The 21,359-nt window shown below is 35.2% G+C and overlaps 1 protein-coding gene across 2 annotated transcripts in view; it reads right to left on the bottom strand.

Moving 5' to 3' along the window:
• The window catches only part of LOC149552247 (P-loop containing nucleoside triphosphate hydrolases superfamily protein), a 37,669-nt gene extending 16,698 nt beyond the window's left edge, over window positions 1-20,971 (bottom strand). For both annotated transcript variants that reach the window (XR_016352881.1, XM_089787770.1), the window contains exons 1-6: window positions 19,504-20,971; window positions 19,337-19,414; window positions 19,108-19,224; window positions 16,757-16,845; window positions 14,226-14,370; window positions 14,024-14,119 (exon numbers count right to left, since the gene is read on the bottom strand). Coding sequence is in view for 1 of the 2 variants with exons in the window: in XM_089787770.1 (XP_089643896.1) it covers window positions 14,024-14,119; window positions 14,226-14,370; window positions 16,757-16,845; window positions 19,108-19,224; window positions 19,337-19,414; window positions 19,504-19,554 (576 nt within the window). In the remaining variant the exon portion in view is untranslated. The remainder of the gene's footprint in view (window positions 1-14,023; window positions 14,120-14,225; window positions 14,371-16,756; window positions 16,846-19,107; window positions 19,225-19,336; window positions 19,415-19,503) is intronic.
• Window positions 20,972-21,359: the final 388 nt, after the last annotated feature.

The raw sequence follows: 21,359 nt of genomic DNA, 5'->3' as shown, positions 1-21,359 counted from the left end.
ACAAATTTTGGAAGTTTTTGTTTGTTTGGTGTACTCGTCATCCTCCCTCTCGTATTCTTATCCTGGTAGTTTACTCCTTGGAGGTTCCCTCCTTATCTACCAAACCCACCTGCAGAGGCATTATTGGGTTGCAAGATTTGTCCTCCTCTATCGCCTTCTAATATATTCTGGTGGAACAGGTAATCCCTCCTACCTACGGTCTCCAACTTTGTTTTCCCTATGGTTACCTCATTAGAGATAACTAATCCTCTTATTCTTTGTACCGTGATCTCAAACTTATCGCTACTTCTCCTACTAAGCTTCTCTCTTTATTAGTGCTATGGGTGTTGTGAAACTGCTCTATCTCTCTTGATTCACTTCCAAAACTATATGTATCCTCATTGTGTCTTGTGGTGTCAGTTGTGTGCATAAAAAGGTGAACACACTTCTATAGACCATTATTCTCAAGAATACCCATGATGAAAAGCATCTCAAAAGGTGGCCAAGAGCTCTCTATCTATGGCGTGCAAGAGTGCAATGTAGTATGGTGGCTCTCAAATGAACCTAGTTAGGCAACCCTTGCAAGGTGCACGATAGAACGAGAGATTCAAAGGAGTAGAGGCAAGAGTGCCAATATCCAAGAATCAAGTATGCAATGCAAATGCAAGTAAAGCTAAATGAGATGTAGGATCTAAGCTAACAAAGGGTTGCAAAACCCCTAATTAGACTAGGTGAGCTAAGCTATTGCATAAAAGGAAATCTAAACTAAGAATGCAAGTAAGCAAATGCAAGTGCAAGATAGTGCTCTAAGTGCTCTAGAATGAAATATGCAGCATAACGATAGCATGAGATTGTGAGATAATGAGAGTGGGCAAAGAGCCTCCTTTTAAATAGAAATGGACGATAGAGATTAAGAGGCAAAATCAAGGTTAGAGAATGAGACTGATGTTGACTTTGTGCACAAGAATCTCACATAAGCAGGATCAACAGTGATGTTTAAGAGGCAAAAGATGTATGGAGAAGAATTAAAGTTATTTTTGAAAATAAAGATTCCTCTCACATAGAAAAGAGTGCATTCAAATGTAGACAAAAATGCTTTGTCTTTTTATTTTTAATATAAGAAAATGCCTTTGCATGTGCACACCTAGGATAAAGGGACTTTGGGGATTTTTATTTAATTAAAAGGGGACAAGTTCTTCTAATAAAATAAAAGACTTAGGATAAGGTGGTCAAACCATAGGTTATAATCAAATAAATAGTAAATCGAGGATTTGATCAAAAATAAGTGATAGACAAATTATGCAAAATTGCTAGAAAGGGGACTCATAGTCTAGATGAGCATTTTTAAGTGATTATGGCAATTCCGCCTAGCTATCTTTCCTGTTGATATTCATTACATGTGGTGCAATTCTATTGGTGTTCTTGGGCAAAATTTCTCAATCTTTGCCACCTTTCCTCTTGTTGGTATTCAAAGAATTTAATTTGAAAAAGTGAAAAGAAGATTTCTACACAACTTCCCATAACAGAAAATCTTTTACTCTCAAATAATGATAAAAATCAATTCAAACAATTAAGTCGATGTGTCTAGCATTTCTCTTTTCCACAATTTCCTCACTGCTTATTCCCAACTAACATAGATATGGCCCATTTTCGTTTCACATATTGTATTACTGTGCAGCAACCATTGGCTCCCAAACATGCGCAATGATTATTATCTCTAGATTTCTCGTTACTCCTTTCAATCTCCAACAAAACACATTCTCAGAATCCAGTTGTGTTGTGCAAGAATGATGATGTTTAGACTTCAACACTATTGATATATTCTTCAACCAACCAAAGGTTAAGGAACAACAACTTCAAATCACACAGGAATCCACCCTTGATGTCTGCAACTTAATATGCACGAACTTGTTCTAACTCGGCACTCTCAACACATTCCAGCCTCAAAATGGGCCTTAACAAAGATGTTTTGATGCAGAAAGGTGTCATTAATCTTGACCTCAACTTGACAAGACTTCCTACAACATTACCTTTTAGACTCTGTACTCCATCACAACGCCACACAGCAAAGGCTTCTTTTTTTTTCCTTAATTCTCTCAAAATAGTAATGGCAAGAGGATCAACAGGGATATATTCAAATCTTCTGATGAAAGAGTCAGGCTCTATAGAAACTTCTCGTTCTTCCTTGAACCTGATAATGATACATCTACCTCAGTCGTCTCCCACTATACTCTATCATAACAATGTCAAATCATTTTCAAACACAATAAATTCCCCAACCTTGCAAACTTTGTAGCTCGTCCATTTACCTCCAACCATGTGCTACCTTAATTGTTCGCATTCCAAGCTATTCCAACAAGAAGATCAAAGGGAGAGTGTTGTCTCAAATTCATGTGTTGCAATTCTTTGAGTGAATCGGTTTTCTATAGAAATTCATTCTGTCGTTTCTTCCACCTGTCAATGCAAACTATACGAAAATTACAAACTTTTCAAAATATACGCTTGGCCCAAACATTCAGTTTAACATTTACATATATAGGAAGCCATTTTAATTTTTCCTTAGTCCTGTCTGCCAAAATCCATCATCACAAAAACTCCTCAAATAACAGCTCACATTTAACGGCAAAATTCTTTATATGTGCTCTTGGTAACCACGAGCAATATTGTCACTATTGTCCTCCCAAGGACTTCAAAAGCATCGTTCTACTAATTATAGCACACAACTAACAGTGTTGATAATGGAGATGTTAGCGAAGAAGTCTCGGGTTTCCCAAGAGATGATGCGCAATACCAAGCTTTGCAAATATGATTGGATGAATGTCCAAATTGCATGTGCTCCCTGTTGGTTCCCAAAATCGCAGATTGGAATCCTATGAGCCTTGCCTGCTCGATGCTAGGATATCCAACCGGTTAAGGCCAACTTGATAGGATCGATCAATTCAATCTAGATCCTCTGAGCTTTTGGCTCTGCAAAACCAAGGCGGGTGCACCTAATCCTAAGCAAAACACTTAAGCCCAGGATGCTTATAGAAGATCAATTAGAATGTGAAATGTATTGAAAGTCTTCGTAACGGCAAGAATTATAGAAAACTTTAAACTTGAAAATTATAAATTAATAAATAAATATGATAATGTTTTCAAAATAAGAATAAGTATAGATTAATGCAACAAATGAATATATTAATTCCTTAATGGAAAGATATGAAACAATTGCCAGCATATGGATTGCGAATTATGAAAAATATAAGGACCAGTGTCAAAGGGCAATAGAGTCAGTATTATAAGTTTAAAACATACAACTTTATTAAATTCTACACACATTAATTATATACAATTTAGTAATCAAGATGTGAGATCAAATATATGGACGCAACTTTAAAATGGTCTGGAATGTATTTTAACTCATGTGGTTCAGAGAAAAACCAAACATAGATTCAGAAACAATTAAATATTTCTCAATATCTATGATGTTCAATTTCAAAATGCTATAATTGACCTTGTCCACTTATCTATCATATAAAATATTTATAAAATTAAAAATAATAATTATAAAGGACGAAACTATATAATATTTTAACTCTAAAGCTTCATGCAAAAATAAAATAAATGTTTCTTACTGATCATGCCAGAAATAAAATTGCACTAGAGACACTCCTTGCAAATGATCCATTCAATGTAATTCGACTCCAGAATCGCATATAAATATATTTTTTCAATAATCCAGAATTCACAAGCTTAGTTCAAAAATCCATTCATTTGCCAATGAAATAATATAATACATCAAAGTCCACATACAACTTGGGTATGTAAAAACTTGTGGAAATTGTATTGTGTATAAGTTGTGTCTTCACACTTGATTTGTATCATATATCTATAAACTATTAAAAGGTGCATAAGGAATGGATACATCCCTTCGCAACACCTAATCTCAACTACTTACTAATGAAAATGAATTATGAATATATAATTTCATAATCAAAATATAACTTCCTACAGATGATACAATTGTATGACCAAGCATATGAGATGGGTCACTTAAGCGGTGAATCACCCGTGCAATAAATAGCGCTCACATCTATGTCTCTGCACAACAATCAATCAGCCATAGAACATGTGCACTCCCATCTCATGGATTCCAAGCAATTTGAAGGTCAAATTCTCTATTGCTCACACTTGTAATGCTCCTCCCCATCGCACATCACATAGACCTGCGACAAAAACAAAATATCATTAGATACGAGTTATCAAACAATAATTAATGGTAGCGAATGTTTCCAACAGCTTTGCAAGAAAATAGGCACCGAAATCCTCATGATTGCTATGTTCTCCAAGGGCACAGGAATTTCGTTCTATAGTGTGTAGTGCATCACAAGATTGTATTTGCTTTTGAAGGAATGCATACTATTGGCTCCTCTATTGTTATTGTTGTTCCAATTGTGCAATAACTATTTAATCTAAGGTCGAAAATGTCAAGCTTTGTAATGCTTTCCAGTATGTTCAAGTCCTCGCATATACTAGACTCGCGATGGTATCTTTAATATTTCTGAGTCTCCCGATATCATTATTACCATAAGTCCCTCAACACATCTCCAAATATAGGCTTTTATGTATATTGTCATTTTGTATTACATCCTCTCTTGATGCATCCAGAACGACATTTGAAGACTCACTCTCTTTCCATTCCAAGGATGCAATGTATACGCTATGTAATATCTGAACCTTCCCCAATGACAACACATGCTCTGTTTCATAAACAGTGATATGCAAGTTTTACCAATGATTTTATTCGATGAATTTGACCTTCTAGAGCCGATAAATCTCTTCCAACATTGCCTTTCCATTCACTATCGATATTGGTGATCTTTCAACATTATGGTCTTCCTGGCTGCTTGAAATTGTAAAACAGTGACTATTGATACTTATCTTTGATGTTCCTTTTGTCTCTGCCAAATATTGAATATTTCACTCTAGTAATCAATACATGTACTTATATATGATGTGAGACTTTTTTCATTATACTTGCTCTTTTGGATATATTTGATATACTATCAAATGTAACTTTCACAGGTATCTTCAGATTTTCTTAAGCATTCTATAATACCAAACTTAACAGTTGAGTCTCTATGAAAACTTTGTGCTTCTTAATTTAATGGCTCAGCTTAAACTATAATTGCAGAAACTTCATCCAAATTACTAATGAAATATTCTCCTTCCAAAATGCTTCAAAACAACTCCACTAGAGATGATTGAATCGTAGTTTGAAATGTTAAACAATCTCCCTAGACATCTGTTATATCGATAACAATATCTTATCATCGTGTTCTAGGCCTCAAGTGTCTTTTGACCTTTGTCATCAATGATTGTCTTTTTCCAATTCTCCAACATTATAAATGGAGGTCCATATTTTTGCAAAAAATAGGGGCTCCATCACTCCCCATAAAACAAACTCTGTTGATGCAGAACTCAGGTTTTGAAGATAAAACTCAAACTGACTGTGAAGGTAGAGTGCACGCACAAAACTTCAAAGTGAACAACTATCATTCAAACTAGCTTAATCTGCAATTATAAGTTCCTGCAGTGTTGCCAATAGCAGGCTTGAACTATAGATTCTCCCTCCCAATTCCTTCAACGTGCGAATGACTATGCAATAAATTATAGGGCAGCATCCACTTATTATTCTCTCTAACTATAGTTTTTTTCAAATATTTCACCTTTAATGCCATAATGCCATCCCGGTAAAATGAGCAAAATATTAATCCTTTGTTCCAAGCTATAGTAATTCAAAAGCCCAATAGAAATATTTGTCAAAATAAATTTGATATGGCATGTAACACCACTACTAATAGAATAATTACTTTATTATGAAACAAGCCCGCAGAAACAAATCTCATTTCAACCACTGTTGAACAAGACTAATATGAGAAGAATTTTATTAATTTCCTGTGTGATGCACTAATCATATATCAGCATGGATTAAATTAATGCTAGATACCTCCCAAATTCTCTACAATCGCCCATCTAAGTAAAAACTTTACACCAGACCCACAACTTTCTAAATTTGAATAATATAGTCAAGCCTAGAAAATTTGAAACTCACAACTCTTATTCTATATTCATAGACTTCTACCAACAAGAAATGAGATTATTTGGCCTGTGAGTCATATGCCAAACTATTAGAATGTAAAACGCCCACTTCCCAAACATTTTATCTTGAAATGACTATAGTCCATAATTAATCATAACATTGCCTGCTCCATTATAGTACTCGCTCAACATAAACCAAACTTCTCAGCAGATATTAAAATTGATAAATTTCCTCAACCAAGGTATTGAATTCACGACCACTCGTGTAGATATCAATTCTTCAAAAACATATGCTTTGTGGCTATTGATAGAGGAAAACCCTTGGTATTGAATAATAATATGAATTGGCTCCTCATAAGCTTCTACATTGCACAACATTAATAAATTTCTCTGAAATGATAAACCCTTTTCATAGATATATTCCACAAGCTAGCATGTTCGATGCTTTGATACCACTATAATATCTGAATCCGATATTTTTTACCAATTTATCTATTTCAGTAATTTTCAAAATGCAAGCAGATTGTTTTGCAATAAATTTCCAGATTTGACCAGCAAATAAACAACAAATTGATCATATAGAAACCCCAAAAACTTGATTGTATCATAATATTCAGTAATACAATATCATGCATAGAAAAGCCAATCTTATAAACAGTAATACAATACTATTGGAAACACACAAAAGAACATGTAATCCCAAATGTGAATTCTTATGTCAATAGACCACAAATAATGAATCAAGGGTACGTCCAATCCACCTAGAAAATGACCAGAAGGTTGGCATCCACAGGTCTCAAATGGAAGATGCAATCTCTCCCAATGTTTCTTCAAGAGAAATTCGAATTCTCCAAACAAACAATAATCCAAGCATTCTGAAAATGAACTCCTCATCCTTCTTTTTATGCTCAAAATGGTGACCTTTCAGTTTCCTTCTCCTGTCCTATCGTCTTCTTCCTTATTGTCACCTTTTAACCCCCTTCTATAATATTAAATTGACTCACTTTATAAATTTGCTTCAAGTCTCATAAGCCAAATTCAATATTTTATGAATTTAACTTAGGAATCCCTAATGCCCCAAAAAGGGCAGATTACACTTACCCAAGCCAAACACTGAGGCAAAATAGAAGATTATATCACCGAATTCCAAACGGTATCAGTTCTCATAATTGATATCTCAAAATGAAGATTAAAAATCATTTTCATGGATGGGCTACAAGACCCCTTAAGAGCATGGCTCAAGGAATTAAACTCTCTCTCTACCTGAAGCCATCAACAAAGTGAGAGATATGGACTTTTGGTCTACTAAAAGCAACTCTTTTCCTAAGGAAACTCAAATTCCTAAAGAAAGTTCCAATCCCCCCAACAAAGAAGTCAAATTCCCAGCATGGGTCTAGATAGCACATATATGGAAGCACCACAACATGACCACCTTAGGACACTCCCAAACCACTGGTGGAACCAATAGGAAATGAATTATCTTTTGCACAAATTCAAGATCAAATTAAACAACACTAGGAAGTAGGTGATATGCATAACTAGATGTCTTTTAAAAGATTTCTCCAATCAAGGATGAAGTATATGCGCCAAAGAGGTAACAACGAAGGATTTTCAGAAATAAAAAAGAAACTTGGGAAACTAAGTATACCCTTCTTCGACGGATCTATGAAGTTATCACCAAGAGATTAGGTGCAAAGACTAGATACCTACCTACAACTAAACACTATGAAAGAGGAGGAAGCTATAAAGCATAGGGCATTACACATAGACGAGATAGAACATGAATGTTAGCACCACAGCATGATCACTTTAGGACACTCCCACAAATCACTTCCTACCAAAACTTCACCAAGATACTCATTGAAAGATTTGACAATAAAGAGCCCGAAATACATATCGAGGAGCTTACCCTAGCCAAACGTTGAGACAACATACCAAATTATATCACTAAATTCCAAAGGATATGAGTTCTAGTATCTGATATCTCAAAAAGAAGATTAATAGTCATTTTCATCGATGGGCTACAAGACCCCTTAAGAGGTTGGATCAAGGCATTAAATTCTCTCTTTAGCTGAAGCCAAGAAAGCGAGAGATATAGACTTTGGTTCTACTAAAAGCAAACCTTTTCCTAAGGAAACTCAAATTCCTAAAGCAAGTTCCAATCCCCCCAACAAAGAAGCCGAATTCCCTCCCGAGTTAGATTTTGAAACTTGCGAAGAACTCAAAAGGTCGAAATTATGTTTTACTTGTAAACAGCCCTAGGTTCTAGGAAACCAATGCAAGGGGAAAGATCAGATCCATTACATCAAAGTGAGACCCAATGATGACGAAGGAGATGCACACTGATTCAGAGGACAATCCACTCTGGTAACCTACTAAAGAAGGAACACCAGCCAACAAGAAGGATACATCTCAAATACCTTTTAAATTCAAGGGTAGTTAGGAGGAGAAAGCATGAAAGCACATTTAAACAGCAGATCCTCAGACAACTTTATCAACAAGTTTTGGATCATGAAGCATGACATACCTGCATTCTCATGTAAACCTATCAAGATTAGGTTAGCAAACAGATGAGTTGTGTTTTACAATAATATAACACTCACCCTCTTATTGCAATTTGGAGAATACACTTACACAACCCAATTACATATTTTGGAACTTGGGAATACCGATCTAATACTAGGACTTCCATGGATGAAGCACATTGGACCATTCAAACAAGAAGTGAACCATCAAATTATTACCTTCAAGGAGGGAAGAAAGAAATACACATTTTATGGACTCCAAGCTAAGATACCCTCTACAAACAAACAAACACAACTACATGAAGAGAACGTGATTATACTGAGAGGGGGGGGGGGGGGGTGAATCAGTATAATAACAACTTTGTCAATTTAAAACTTTTATCCAAACAGTAACTTCAAATACTCAAATGAACAATTATGCACATGAACATAATGACACAAAGATTTACGTGGAAACCCAATGCGGGAGAAAACCACAACAATAAATGCTTTATATATAAACTTGATCTTTTACAATGTTTGTAGGCTCCAACTCCCACACTTCACTGGCTCCAACATACTGGAAGCACCAACTCCCACTGCTTGTAAGCACTAACCCACTGCACAACAAACTACTTTTCTACCTGGATAACATTGCTCTTACAACTGATAATGGAAATCTTAATAGCTCTTACTTAAAAGTTAGTGAACCACTTCTTTACTTTACTCTTCACTCTTCCGTATAACTTTATAAACTTATATATCAGATAACAATCTGAATATATAAATACTTTTATTTACTTTTTCTCTGCAATATATAAATATATATCAGATTTAACTATCTGAATATATACTTTCCTTATATTTCACTTTCTTTATTTTATTTTACTGCTGACTTCCCTTTTATTACCCCATTTCCACTCAATCTTCTTTCTATCTTCAGCACCTTTTTGCTCTGCATACACTTCTTTTATTTTTACTTCTTTCTATTCATTTCAGTTATTCCACATACTCTTCTGTTCCGCTTTTTCTTTCTCACTTATTCTGAACTCATACTCATCTTTATACATTTTATATTTTATATTTTTATCTCATATACGCTTACAACTGACTTTTTTCGCAAATAACATACTTTCCCCATCTTTATATCTTTAATTACAAACAGATATGATGGTTCAAGGTAAGACATTTATTCTCTTTTGCTAACGGCATATCCTTAATACATCCAGATCGCACAAATTCATTAATTAAAATATTCTGATATTTTAGGCTTCGATAGTTAGAATAATAAACTTCAGATTAATGTGAGATCCCTTTTAAACTATATTGGTCACAATAGAGACCTTCAGGACCATATATATTTATATTCTTTTGATATTGAAGGACCTTACTAAACAATGTCTGCAGATTTTGTTTTCCATGCCAATCGCAATCTTTATAGTAACTGTATGGTTTATATCAATGTGTAAGTCTTTGTTCTTGCTTGACGTATATACTCGTGCACCCCGTCTTCCTTGTTTTCTTACAACATAGTGGAAAACTTAATCGTATCACCATGTCATCTCCTGCCTCACATCCTTATGCCACGATAGATGTTTTTATTATTCTATTACGTATTCAATCTGAGATCAGAACCATGAGGGTCCTTCATTATCTCCTGAACAATACTCATACATTCCTTCATAATTCAAACTAGGTATATCCTCGATATTATATGTCACAGTTTTGTAGTTGCTGCAAATCCTCATTGCTGACTCGGCAGTACTCTCACAAGCTTGTTCAACTCTCTGATGGCATGCTTTTATAGTTTCAATAGTGTCTTAATCTATTTATTCACTCAGATTGAAATTCATGATAAATTTGCCTTGACTGAACTGATGCCACTTGTATCTTCCCTTTATCGTGCTTCATGTGCCGACTCAGATCCTTGTTGTCACTGACCTTTATTGGGCAAATATTCATTTAAAATATTAATTTCATTGCTCCACTATACCTTCTATACCATGCATTTCAAATGAATCAATGACCATTTATCTCTGCATGTGTGTGTGTGTGTGTGTATATATATATATATTTGTGTTGTTGTCCAGGAGGTATCTTTGTATACAAACATATCCTTTAATATAAGATTCGAATGTCTTCCAGAATCATTATCGCTGCTTTCTCTTTATAATCATCCACTCCTATTGCATTTTAATATTTATTGAATAATTTCTTTTGACTGCACATTATTATCGCTGTTTGCATTTACTTTTAATGTCACTGATATTTTGCATTTTTATGGGCTTCATACAATTGTTGACTGTATATTTCCGAATATTAACTCCGTCATCACCAAGAAGGTTTCCGAAGTCCTCATCTTGCAACCACTGCTTAGAATGTTTTCGTCTACTACATACATCATTTTTTTGAAGTCCTGTCTTATGATGACATAAATATAAGTTGCCACATGATCATCCTCTCTGGCAATGATGTAATTCATTGTTTGGAAACAAACGTTGCTCCATTAAATAGATCTCTGTTTTATGATGTGGCACCTCTCATCTGTTTAGTGTTATATGTAAGCCTTCACTATCGCTGCTGCCCAAGCTCTTCTCAAATATGCTGACTGGAATGATTTACATGTCACCAAACATTGACTGTTGATATATATCTTTGATTGGGACCATTTTACTATTTAGTGTAGACTTATGTTTGTATAGATTGTATCTTTTACTCCAAATAAACAATATGAATATCTTTTAATCATTCACTTCTAGTAACTCCATCAGTTTTGGACAAGAATATCGTTGTTTGTATAATTCCTCGATTGATGTATCTTATGAATTATGATGGATAAATATTCTTCCATCTGATTTAATCATTTCAGCTATCTAAACATTAAGTCTTTGTTCACTATGTTTGAATCTTTAATTTAAACACATTTTCTTTCTATACTCATTCCTTTTACCAACTTTATATCCACATCTCTTCATGACATGTTTGTCCCTTTGACATTGATGATGCTTATAGTTTTGTTCATCCTTTGACATCAATGACAATACTTTCGTCACTACAGAAGACCAAGTCTAGACCAAGGGCGGCAGTAATCTTTAAAGAAAATGGGACATCCAGAATTTGCATTGTTGGGTGGTCTAGACCAAGGGTGGCAGTAATCTTTAAAGAAAATGGGACATCCAGAATTTGCATTCTTGGGGGGTACTTTTGTAAGTCACTAGGACCACAACTTTCAAAACTGTGGATAGTTTGCAACCAACAGTTTTCAAGAAACAATTGCAAAATAGCGGTTCCAGTTACAGCATGTGAGACACAGTCTCTCCTATTTCACAAAGAAGACTCCCCCCTCTTATTGCTACTGGAATCAACAAAACACCTAACTACCTATTTACAGTGACCTAAATCAGGGAGCAACATTCATCCTATTCTCTTATTTCAGAGTAGATGTTACTATTGCAATACAACCTTAAAGCAGTAGTGTATTTCACTTACAAAGCATATGTTGGAGCAGCAATTTTGATGAACATAAGGTTAGAGATAAGAATAACCTTCAGTGTACCAGCATTTTACGTAACCAAGAAACTCATTAAAGCTCAAAGTCTTTCCCTGGCTTCTCATGAGATTTTAAGAACAAGAAAGAAACATGTGTATAGCTCAAAGTATTTAGCATGTATTCCACCTTGTATATGCACAAACTGAGAAAGTCAAAAGCACAAATTCTGCAAGTTACCTCCTTGTCTGCATGTCCTACAACAGCTTCAAACTTGATAAGCAGCTCAAAGTTCGCAAAGACAAACTGAAACTAAATTATAACTCTGAACACAATAAGCAGCTCAAAAGTCTGCAAGATTATCTTCACATTCCTTTTAAGCAATAGTACAAAACTCACAATCAACTCAAGAAAATGTCGTCATATCACATTTTGGATTGGGCACAAAGTCTCTAAACAACCTGCCTCTTTTGTTGAAAGCAATCTATTTTACATCTAAGCTCAAAGTTTTACAGTGCAAATACAAACTGGCAGAGATTTCTTGTATTTCCAAAGATGAAAATTACAATGTGCACCCTCCTTTATTTATAGGAGAGAGGAGTAGAGAAAGAAAAGAAAACTTTAACTGTCTTTGACTTATTCAAGATTACAAAGCCCAATGCTCTTGTAATTTGATTGCATGTTACAACTTTGCACGTGATACGATCACATGCAATCTATGTCACAGGGTTCGGCGAACTTCAAAGATGAAGTTCGAAATCTATCGAATATTCAGTGGTGAAAATCAAATTGTTCAAATTCGCTGAAAAAATCGTGAACAAAGAAATGTATTCATTTTTCTTAAATTTGTGTTTATGTTAGCTGCTTTTCTCTGGTTTTTCTTATAAACAAAAGTTGGCCCTGCACGTGGACGGGAAATAGGTTGGGCTTGATGCAAAGATAGGCCGACACGCGAACAGGAAAGATGCCAATCCGCAAGTGACGTGAGCCATTGGAGAGTGCCTGCAGCATTTGCCTCTTTTATGGAAAATGAAATTGACCTGGTCAAGTGCGGGATTTGGCATCAATGAACGGGTGGTTGAATTGACGGGTGATTGAATTGATCCATCTGGTAGCTGCTTCAAAGGTTGTCAATCCCTCTTAACCGCACGTCAATGATCTCATTTTTGACATCCATTTTTTTCTAGATTTTTCCCATTTTGTTTTCATATTCGATGAAAATTTCAAAACACATTTTATTAAAAATTAATAATTTATTTTTATAATTATATTTTTTAATTGAACATTTACTTAGGTGTCAATTATAAATATTATGTTATTTATACCAATCAAAAAAGTTGATAAATATTATTTTATTTATATTATATTTTAATAAAAGTATTATATTTATTAATAATAGATTTTGATTAAAAACCTTCTCTTTCACAAATAGTTAAACTAATTCGATAATTTATTGAATTTATTATTTAAATATTTAAAAAATAAAATTTATTCAAGGTGAATTTATTGTCAAATTTTTTTCAATTTTTTGTCCTTATCGAACTACATCCAAATTTTATACTTACCGAAGTCGAACTTGAATTCAAACCTTGTGACTTAGCATGCAATTATAACTTATCACCCAATTACATTTTTACCTGCTGATCAAAAAACCATATGATCAGCATATGAATTACTGGATCAATGAAATGTCATCATGCATTCAACATGTATTATATACTTTGCTCTTAAGTCAAGCTAATTTTATTTTTATTTTCTAATCAAATTGTAAAATGTTGATATTCATTTTTTACATAATTTTGTTATCCAACCCCCCACCATCCTCGAAATCCAAAAAAATAAATCAAGACATTGTCTATCAACTAAGATTTATATTCTTAGCCATTACATAAATTTCACCGAGCATTAACTAAAGCAAAACTTCATGAATCAAAAAAAAAATTATGAAGTTCATAAAACTAAAAAACACCTTAATTCGTCGGAGACCAGCAACTGTTATCCCTTGGTCAGGGTCCTCCCTGAGTTCTAGATGGCCTGATGACTTGTCAAGTAAATCATATATGACCTGCATAGGAAGTAAATTATAATAAGTTTATCAACATAATCATCCCTAGTAACAGCATAAATTCGAAGAAACTCTATTTACTTATGCCCATTCATGTATCCTGTACCTCATTATATACTTCAAGGTAGGAGCAAGTGACATCAAAATCAAGAGAACTTTCTTCCTTTGAAATCAGATCAAATATAGTTCGTAAACTGAGTACCATAAGTCCTGGATCCTCTGGAGTCCCAGCCATTGTGTATGTTTTACCACTGACAAAAGAAAGTGGTACTATCCATAAGCTATGATGTGAAAAGGAGAAAATTACAAATGTTATGATTGTTTTATTGGCCTGGGAATCAGAGCTAATTTCTCCATGGAAACTTTGATTACATTATGTACCTCTAGTGCTGAAATGTTTATCTATTGGGCTTAAATATTTATGTAATCCTTGATTCAAAGAGGGAATCCTAAATAAATATGTGTTTATGAGGAAATAAGGACCTGTGTTTATTTGAAAGTACATAATATGCATATCCTACTATTGAGTAAATACTATTTTTTTTAATATGCAAATTTCATACAAACAAGCATTTTAAGGTGAATCAAAGATGTCATGTAGAGAATAAACCCTTGCTCATTCTGCCAGAAACATTAGAAGATTATAATCTTTACAATTAAAATAGGGCTCTAAAGAGAAAATCACATTCTTTTAACAGGGGATAACAAAGCTCCTACATATGATGCAAGAGGTTTTATTTCTAAGCAATAAACTGCATATAATACAGAAAATAAAGCAGTTAACCAAGAAAGTAGGTTATACAATTCTTCTACTACAGTAAAGTACAAAGTCATCTAAATAGCCAAAAAAAAGTTACCGTTTCTCAAGTTTTGAAATGGCATTTCCCTGTTCAAGAGATACTTCCTCTCTTTTTTTTAAACAATTTATTTACTGGCAGTTAGCTGCTACTGCCAAGTAATTTGAACATAAACTAGGGTAAGTATTGGATGATTTCAGGCTGATTTCTACGAATGATGCATATAGCATGATTGACTTCCAATCATCTTACATAGAATAGATAAATAGTTAATTGAATTGAGAAAAGGACTCAGCAAAATACTGCAAAGTTTTTAAAATAAAAATTCCACAAACATAAAAGTATTTAAGTAAAGATGTGCTGTAAAATGCTCTACTTAAAAATTGAAAACGTGCTGGGTATGTATGATCCCACAATATTAGTAGTGGGATACATTGATTTGCAAGGCATTGCATGCACCAATTCTTTTATAAGAATCCTGAGTTTATATATTAGCCATAGATTTAAAACTCAAGCTTAGCAAAAACTCAGCAATTAACTCAACTCAGGAACAGGCAGAAGCTCCATTATTTGCCATCTAGGGATTCTCCAAATTTAAAAATGTATATTTGGTTTTTTCTTTAAGAGATTCCTCATGCCTGGCTATCAGTTCTTACTGTAAAATGTTCAGGTTTGAGAAAGATTTGACTTTTTCTATACCTCCTCTTAGCATTTCACAGCCAAAATCTCCTTTTCATAATTTTTTCTTCAGAATGGAAAAATGTGCCTAATGCATAGCTGTATATTTAACTTATACCATCTAAATATTCATGTGTCAATGCTGTAGAAACATAGATCATTTATCGTGAAATGCATCAGTGTATAAAATCGCTAGGGTGTCAGAAGTTCTGGCAGTAGTGCACAATTCTTCTTTATGTATTTGGACAAGATGAAAAGATTTGTCATTCTATTGTGGTCCATTTTTCTTGAGATGACTTTGTAGTATTTGACTGACACTTGCAAGATTACTGGAGAAAGGCACAAAAATTGACCCCACCTTTTCCTTATTCTTCAGGGATACAGTACCTTAAGTAGCCTACCCCTCATACTTACCCTTACCTGGGAATCTGCCGAACAGTTCGGGCCAAATCCTGAATTCCATTCACCATTCTGCACCATCCCCCGGTAGGGCTATAGTTGAGTAGGGCATAGTTGAGGCAGCCCAAAAATCTGTGCGGTTGCTTTTTATCCATAAGCTCATAAAGAAATTCATTTATTATGAGGTTGCCATCTAATCTTTCCTTTGTGAAGCAGCAAACCAAGAAATTCAAAGAGAGTATAGAGAGAATATTCAGATTACTTCCACCAATCTCGGGATGTAACTTTTCGAGAACCTCAAGTCGGTATATTAAATAAACTAACAGCTCTACCTACCATGTGAACCTGCCAGGTACTCACATAAAAATTATGGGAGATGTATAAGTCAGCTGATACCAAATTTTTAAATTTATTTCGGGTAGCAGTTACGTGGCCCAACTTAAATTAGTCATCGACAATGCCCATGTCACATTTTGTTCCATGATCAGTTTTATTTATAGTTGATGAGTAGAATATCCAAAAGAATCTCAGACATTTAATAAATTCCCAATCTTGGTTATGATCTTTTATTGTGAATGTCTACATAGATGCAAACAAACTGCAACTGCTACAAATAAAAAACACAAGGCAGTGATTTCTAAGGTGAAATTTTTTTAAATATGCACAGTTATTTACTCATTGTACATGCAATTGCCATGACAAAGTCCTGATGTTTCAAGTCTCAACTCATATTGCAGATAAACTCAAAAAGTCTAGAAAATACCTTCCTGTTGCTCCATAAGCAAATATAGTGGCATTGAGGCCTTGGATGACCCCACCAATCATAGGCAAAATTGTGGTTTTGTACACATCCTGCAAATAAAACCATGAAAAGATTATGGTTGCAAATTAAAAAAGAACTTTAATAAGTTATCTACATTTGGCAAATTCAAGATTGCCAATTTAACATATGAAATACAGTATCCATTTATTTTATTACTCCATTTTATATTTGTACGGTCTAAATCAAAGTATTATCCTTTCAACAACAAAGAGAAAGAAGACCTCATCAGGGAATTGTCAAATAGTATGTGTGAAAACAAGTAGTAAATTGTATTTATTGCTTTCTCATTACATAATAACAAATTAAAACCCATAATCAAAGGATCAAGAAGATATATTTTTGGCACATAATTTATTAGATAGAGATGGTGCAACCCATAGCTATATAAAGTGAGTATATTGCATTGGTGATTCACAGCATATACTAAAAAAATTCCAAGCTATTATGCTACCATTGTCATTATGAAAATGTGAGAGTGGCCCAACTATGAGAGAGAAACATGAAATGAACTATTTATTAAAAGTGGCAACCCACTAAGAGGAAAGGGACTAAACCACTATTGACAGTTCTATACAACTGATCACACACACACACACCAAAAAAAAATATGAATGCTTCCTCTAAAGACAATGTTACCTACTAGGAATCCCCATTAATGGGGCTCATAAAGTTTAATCTGGTTTATTGGATAGAGAAAACAATGTTTGGTTCCCTCCAGGGGACAGCTGGACTCAGAAAAATTGTAATTGATGCTCGAGGGGTGATCCGACCCAATCCAGGATTGATTGTATCATCAAAAATCACAAAAAACAAAGCCAAGATGCTCAATCATTGGCATGGCTTGAACAAAGGTGTGAGGCATGAACTCAAGAAATTATAATTGAAGATAACTCTGTACTCACTATCAACGCCAACTGTAGGGTGAATGTGATCGGAAGCTCAATAAGCTATTCGTAAGGTGCATCAAATTATTAAAGGAATCTTAGGATTATAAAGTCTGCCACTTCTTCATGGAAGGCACAAAAGACACCAACTCATTGACCAATGTTGCAGTTAATGTTGCTCCCTGCCTACATTGTTGAGGTGAAAAAAATAACTCTTTCACGTTGCCAAGTCATTTATTCACTTTGTTGGCTTTCCTCTCAATCCTGGTGGAGTTCCCAGGCTGGCGGCATGTGAGATCATAATTGGGTGCCTTTACGATATCGGGTGGTGGGGTACTTTTTGGGGTGCCACAAGATTTAACTCCCATAAGGCCAATACTTTTCATTTGATTTCTCTTCAGATAGATTAATCATCTTTTCTACTCTGTGGGTGTCGTGAGCAAATGGCTGTGACCTTGCATGTTTCTTTTGGCGAGACAATCTGGCAAAGCATTACAATTAAGCTCTGGTGTGACTTGGTCTCTACAAATATGGATACTCCTTTAAGTTCACAGCAACAGTTGATGTTCGTCAGGATTATTGCAGATTAAAGGCTCAAGGTGGTACTCAAGGAGCACAACCGACTTGTTATGAGGGTAGTCACTTGGCTTTTGGGCGATAATTTCTTAGTGGAGGATGGCCAATACTAGGTCAACACAGATATCTCTTTGTGGTTTGTTTCATCCCTGCTAAGCCTTGCTGAGGAAAAGGAGACGCTTTGTGTGACCTCACAAAGAAGCTTAGGAGTGAGTGAACAACCCTAGCTAATCAACCACGGTCTGGAATCTGTAAGGCACGTAGTTCTAGAATCTGTTTTTTTTTGTTTCTTTGGTTCGCAGGAGAATCAGTAACTCCAATTTTCAAAGAGTTGCTTCTATAACTCCCCCTGCCTTAGTAAACTTAAAATGCCTGGAGGACAAACGGGGTTCAAACAACTGACCTCATACTAGCAAGTCACTCAGTATAAGCCAGCCCACGTGATTCTAGAATCTACAGACATAACCTTAATAATAATCAAATGAAATCTCCCGATGCATTATGGGAGTTAATGAAAGTTTCTAACATCTGCATTCCCTTATTTGTTTGATATGGAATGACGTGACTAAATACCAAGCTAATTTTCAATGCAAAATAAAGGAATGAAAGATTATTACTACCATTATAGTCTGTATACCCTCTAATTTCAATGCAAAATAAACGAATGAAAGATTATTACTACCATTATAGTCTGCATACCCTCTAATTTCGAACACGGAAAGCTGAGATGGTGAGGAAGAAATTCTGAATGTTAAATTAAACGTGAGTAAGGGAAGGACGGACGATGGAGCAGGTGTATTGTAGTAAGTTTGAAAGGATTAAGCAACATACTCGATTTGTCAATTGTGGCCCGGAGGCAAAATCAAAGCCATATATCTTTTCCTTCCTTCTATTCTGAACACGATCAAGGTAATCCTTAGATGATTCCGGGTCTGATACAACCACCACCTGTAATCCCCATAATACATCAAACCACAAATGATTAACGTAACCGACATAAATCCTTTAATCTAATTTATGAGGAGTTATTATTTGACACATTTCAAAGAGTGAACCTCACCTTTTCATCGACTACTTTGAGTACTTCCCGGCATTTGCTCTGTTCTCTTGCTGTTAAAGGCCGACATTTGACGGCCACCTGTGTCAACCGATCAAAGAATAAATGTCTAAAACAGGTATAAAAACCTTTGAAAGTTGAAAAATGGCAGCATAATAAGGTCCGCTGACCAGGAGTGTGGTCGCTTGCGTAGATTCGGGAGCTCTTATACTACGCATCATACAAGAGAAAGGAGGATGAGTCTCGCCTACATCACCTCCATGCCAATCTAGGCATTGTCATCACTGGAAACTTTAGAATCAGGACATTTCATCTCGTGAGAGAAGTAGATCAGCAAGCTGAAAAGGACCTTGATCGTGCTTGTTAATTTTAAACTTTATAAAATGTGTGGTTTCTTTTCAACCGTTGCAATCAGGGACCTGCCATCTTAGTAGTTGGAAAAGGAGGCCCAGCATAATTAGGCGCGAGAAACTCTCCGTCCGGTTTCAAGTCACAAGACTCGATGTCGTCGATAGAGATTCCTACCAAGCTACCGTTCCAGGGAATCTTTCTTCATATATTTTTAGCCTGGGCCTCAAGTTTCCGCGCCTCCTGCACGACCTTAGCAAGCGTGAGTTGCTGCTCTCCCTACATTCTTTTCTTTTCTACTTGAGTCACGGCTCTCGCACCGATTCGTTCCCCAAATGTTACAGCAAAATTGCAAAAACACATGCGCTGCCCTCAAATTGACTTTGAGTCGGAATCTTGCAAGACCACAAACTCAGTGCTCTGCTCAGCTAATTAAAAATACAGCAGATTCGTGTTCCAAAGGCACACGTCACAAGCCAAGGTTGAGAAAACTACTCCATTTAGCCCCAACCACACACGAGAGCTCTCTTGGAAAACGGGCAAAATGAGCAACTAATCCGTTATACCAAAGCACGGCAGATTCCGGCAGGGAAGATCCTGAATCCTATTTTATCCAAGCTAAATATGTCAGCATTCGTCAAATCTCCATCCACAAATAACACAAATCAACCGCTCCACAAAAACCAACACTAAAAAGGCACCAAATATTTATTGTACGGACGCGCTAATTTACTTGCACCGAATATGAAACCCCTTTACTGAACTCAAAACCGGAGGAGGCACCATTTCTACCTTACACAGGCACCATGGGGCGGGCACATTTTCCCAGAAAGTTCGCAAAAATCATCAAAAGCAACTGAATTCGTTTTCCCTCATTCATTCATTCATACTTTTACATCAACGAATGCTCTTAATAACGTCCACGAGAGCAATCAGACCATGAATGCCCGAAAAACAGCAAAACCTCCTTATCTTAGTAAGAAACTGCGCCAAATTCATTGTTTTTAAGTTCCAAACACAACTCCTCACCAAACGTGTCGGATGACATTATAGAACTAATAATAAAAGCTCAATGGATAATACGTCCTTTAATACAGAATCCAGAGCTCCACTTTATAAACTGTCCATTAATGCAGAATCCAGAACTCCGCTTGAGAGACGTTCCACGTTCCTACATTCCAAGCACAAGAATTAAGTAGCAAGACCACGAGTTCAGAGCAACGGGAAGAACATCTGTAGCGCGAGGTCATATGGAACAAAGGGGCTTCATTAATTGGCAAAAGGCACCATATTTCCACCGCTACTTCCCTGTGTCATGACTCTTGTTAAGACACATTTAAATTTTCATTACTCTGTCAGGAAAATATTTAATAAATTTTATTTATTTAAATTACATTAGCAGATTAAAATTATTTTTGAATTCTGCCTCGCGACCCCACCATCACTAATGTTTAATTAATGTAATTATTAATGTCACCTGCTCCCTCACTATTATTATTATATAATAATAAGTAATTCTATTCTTATTTAATCAAAAGACAGCCAACATGATTGATCACGTATTAGAATCATATCCACAGTGCTGCAGAGGGGAAATCACTCATTTTGTACTCATTCTAGGTAATATAGAATCAAATAAAACCTTTGAAAAATTTTGGGTATTATGTTCTTAAAGGGT

The sequence above is a fragment of the Cupressus sempervirens genome, chromosome 6, assembly GCF_028749045.1.
Source record: "Cupressus sempervirens isolate cs-2001-9-10 chromosome 6, ASM2874904v1, whole genome shotgun sequence".
Classification (NCBI taxonomy): domain Eukaryota; kingdom Viridiplantae; phylum Streptophyta; class Pinopsida; order Cupressales; family Cupressaceae; genus Cupressus; species Cupressus sempervirens.
Note: the sequence above shows the minus strand (reverse complement) of the source record. Positions and strands in the feature narration are given on the sequence as shown.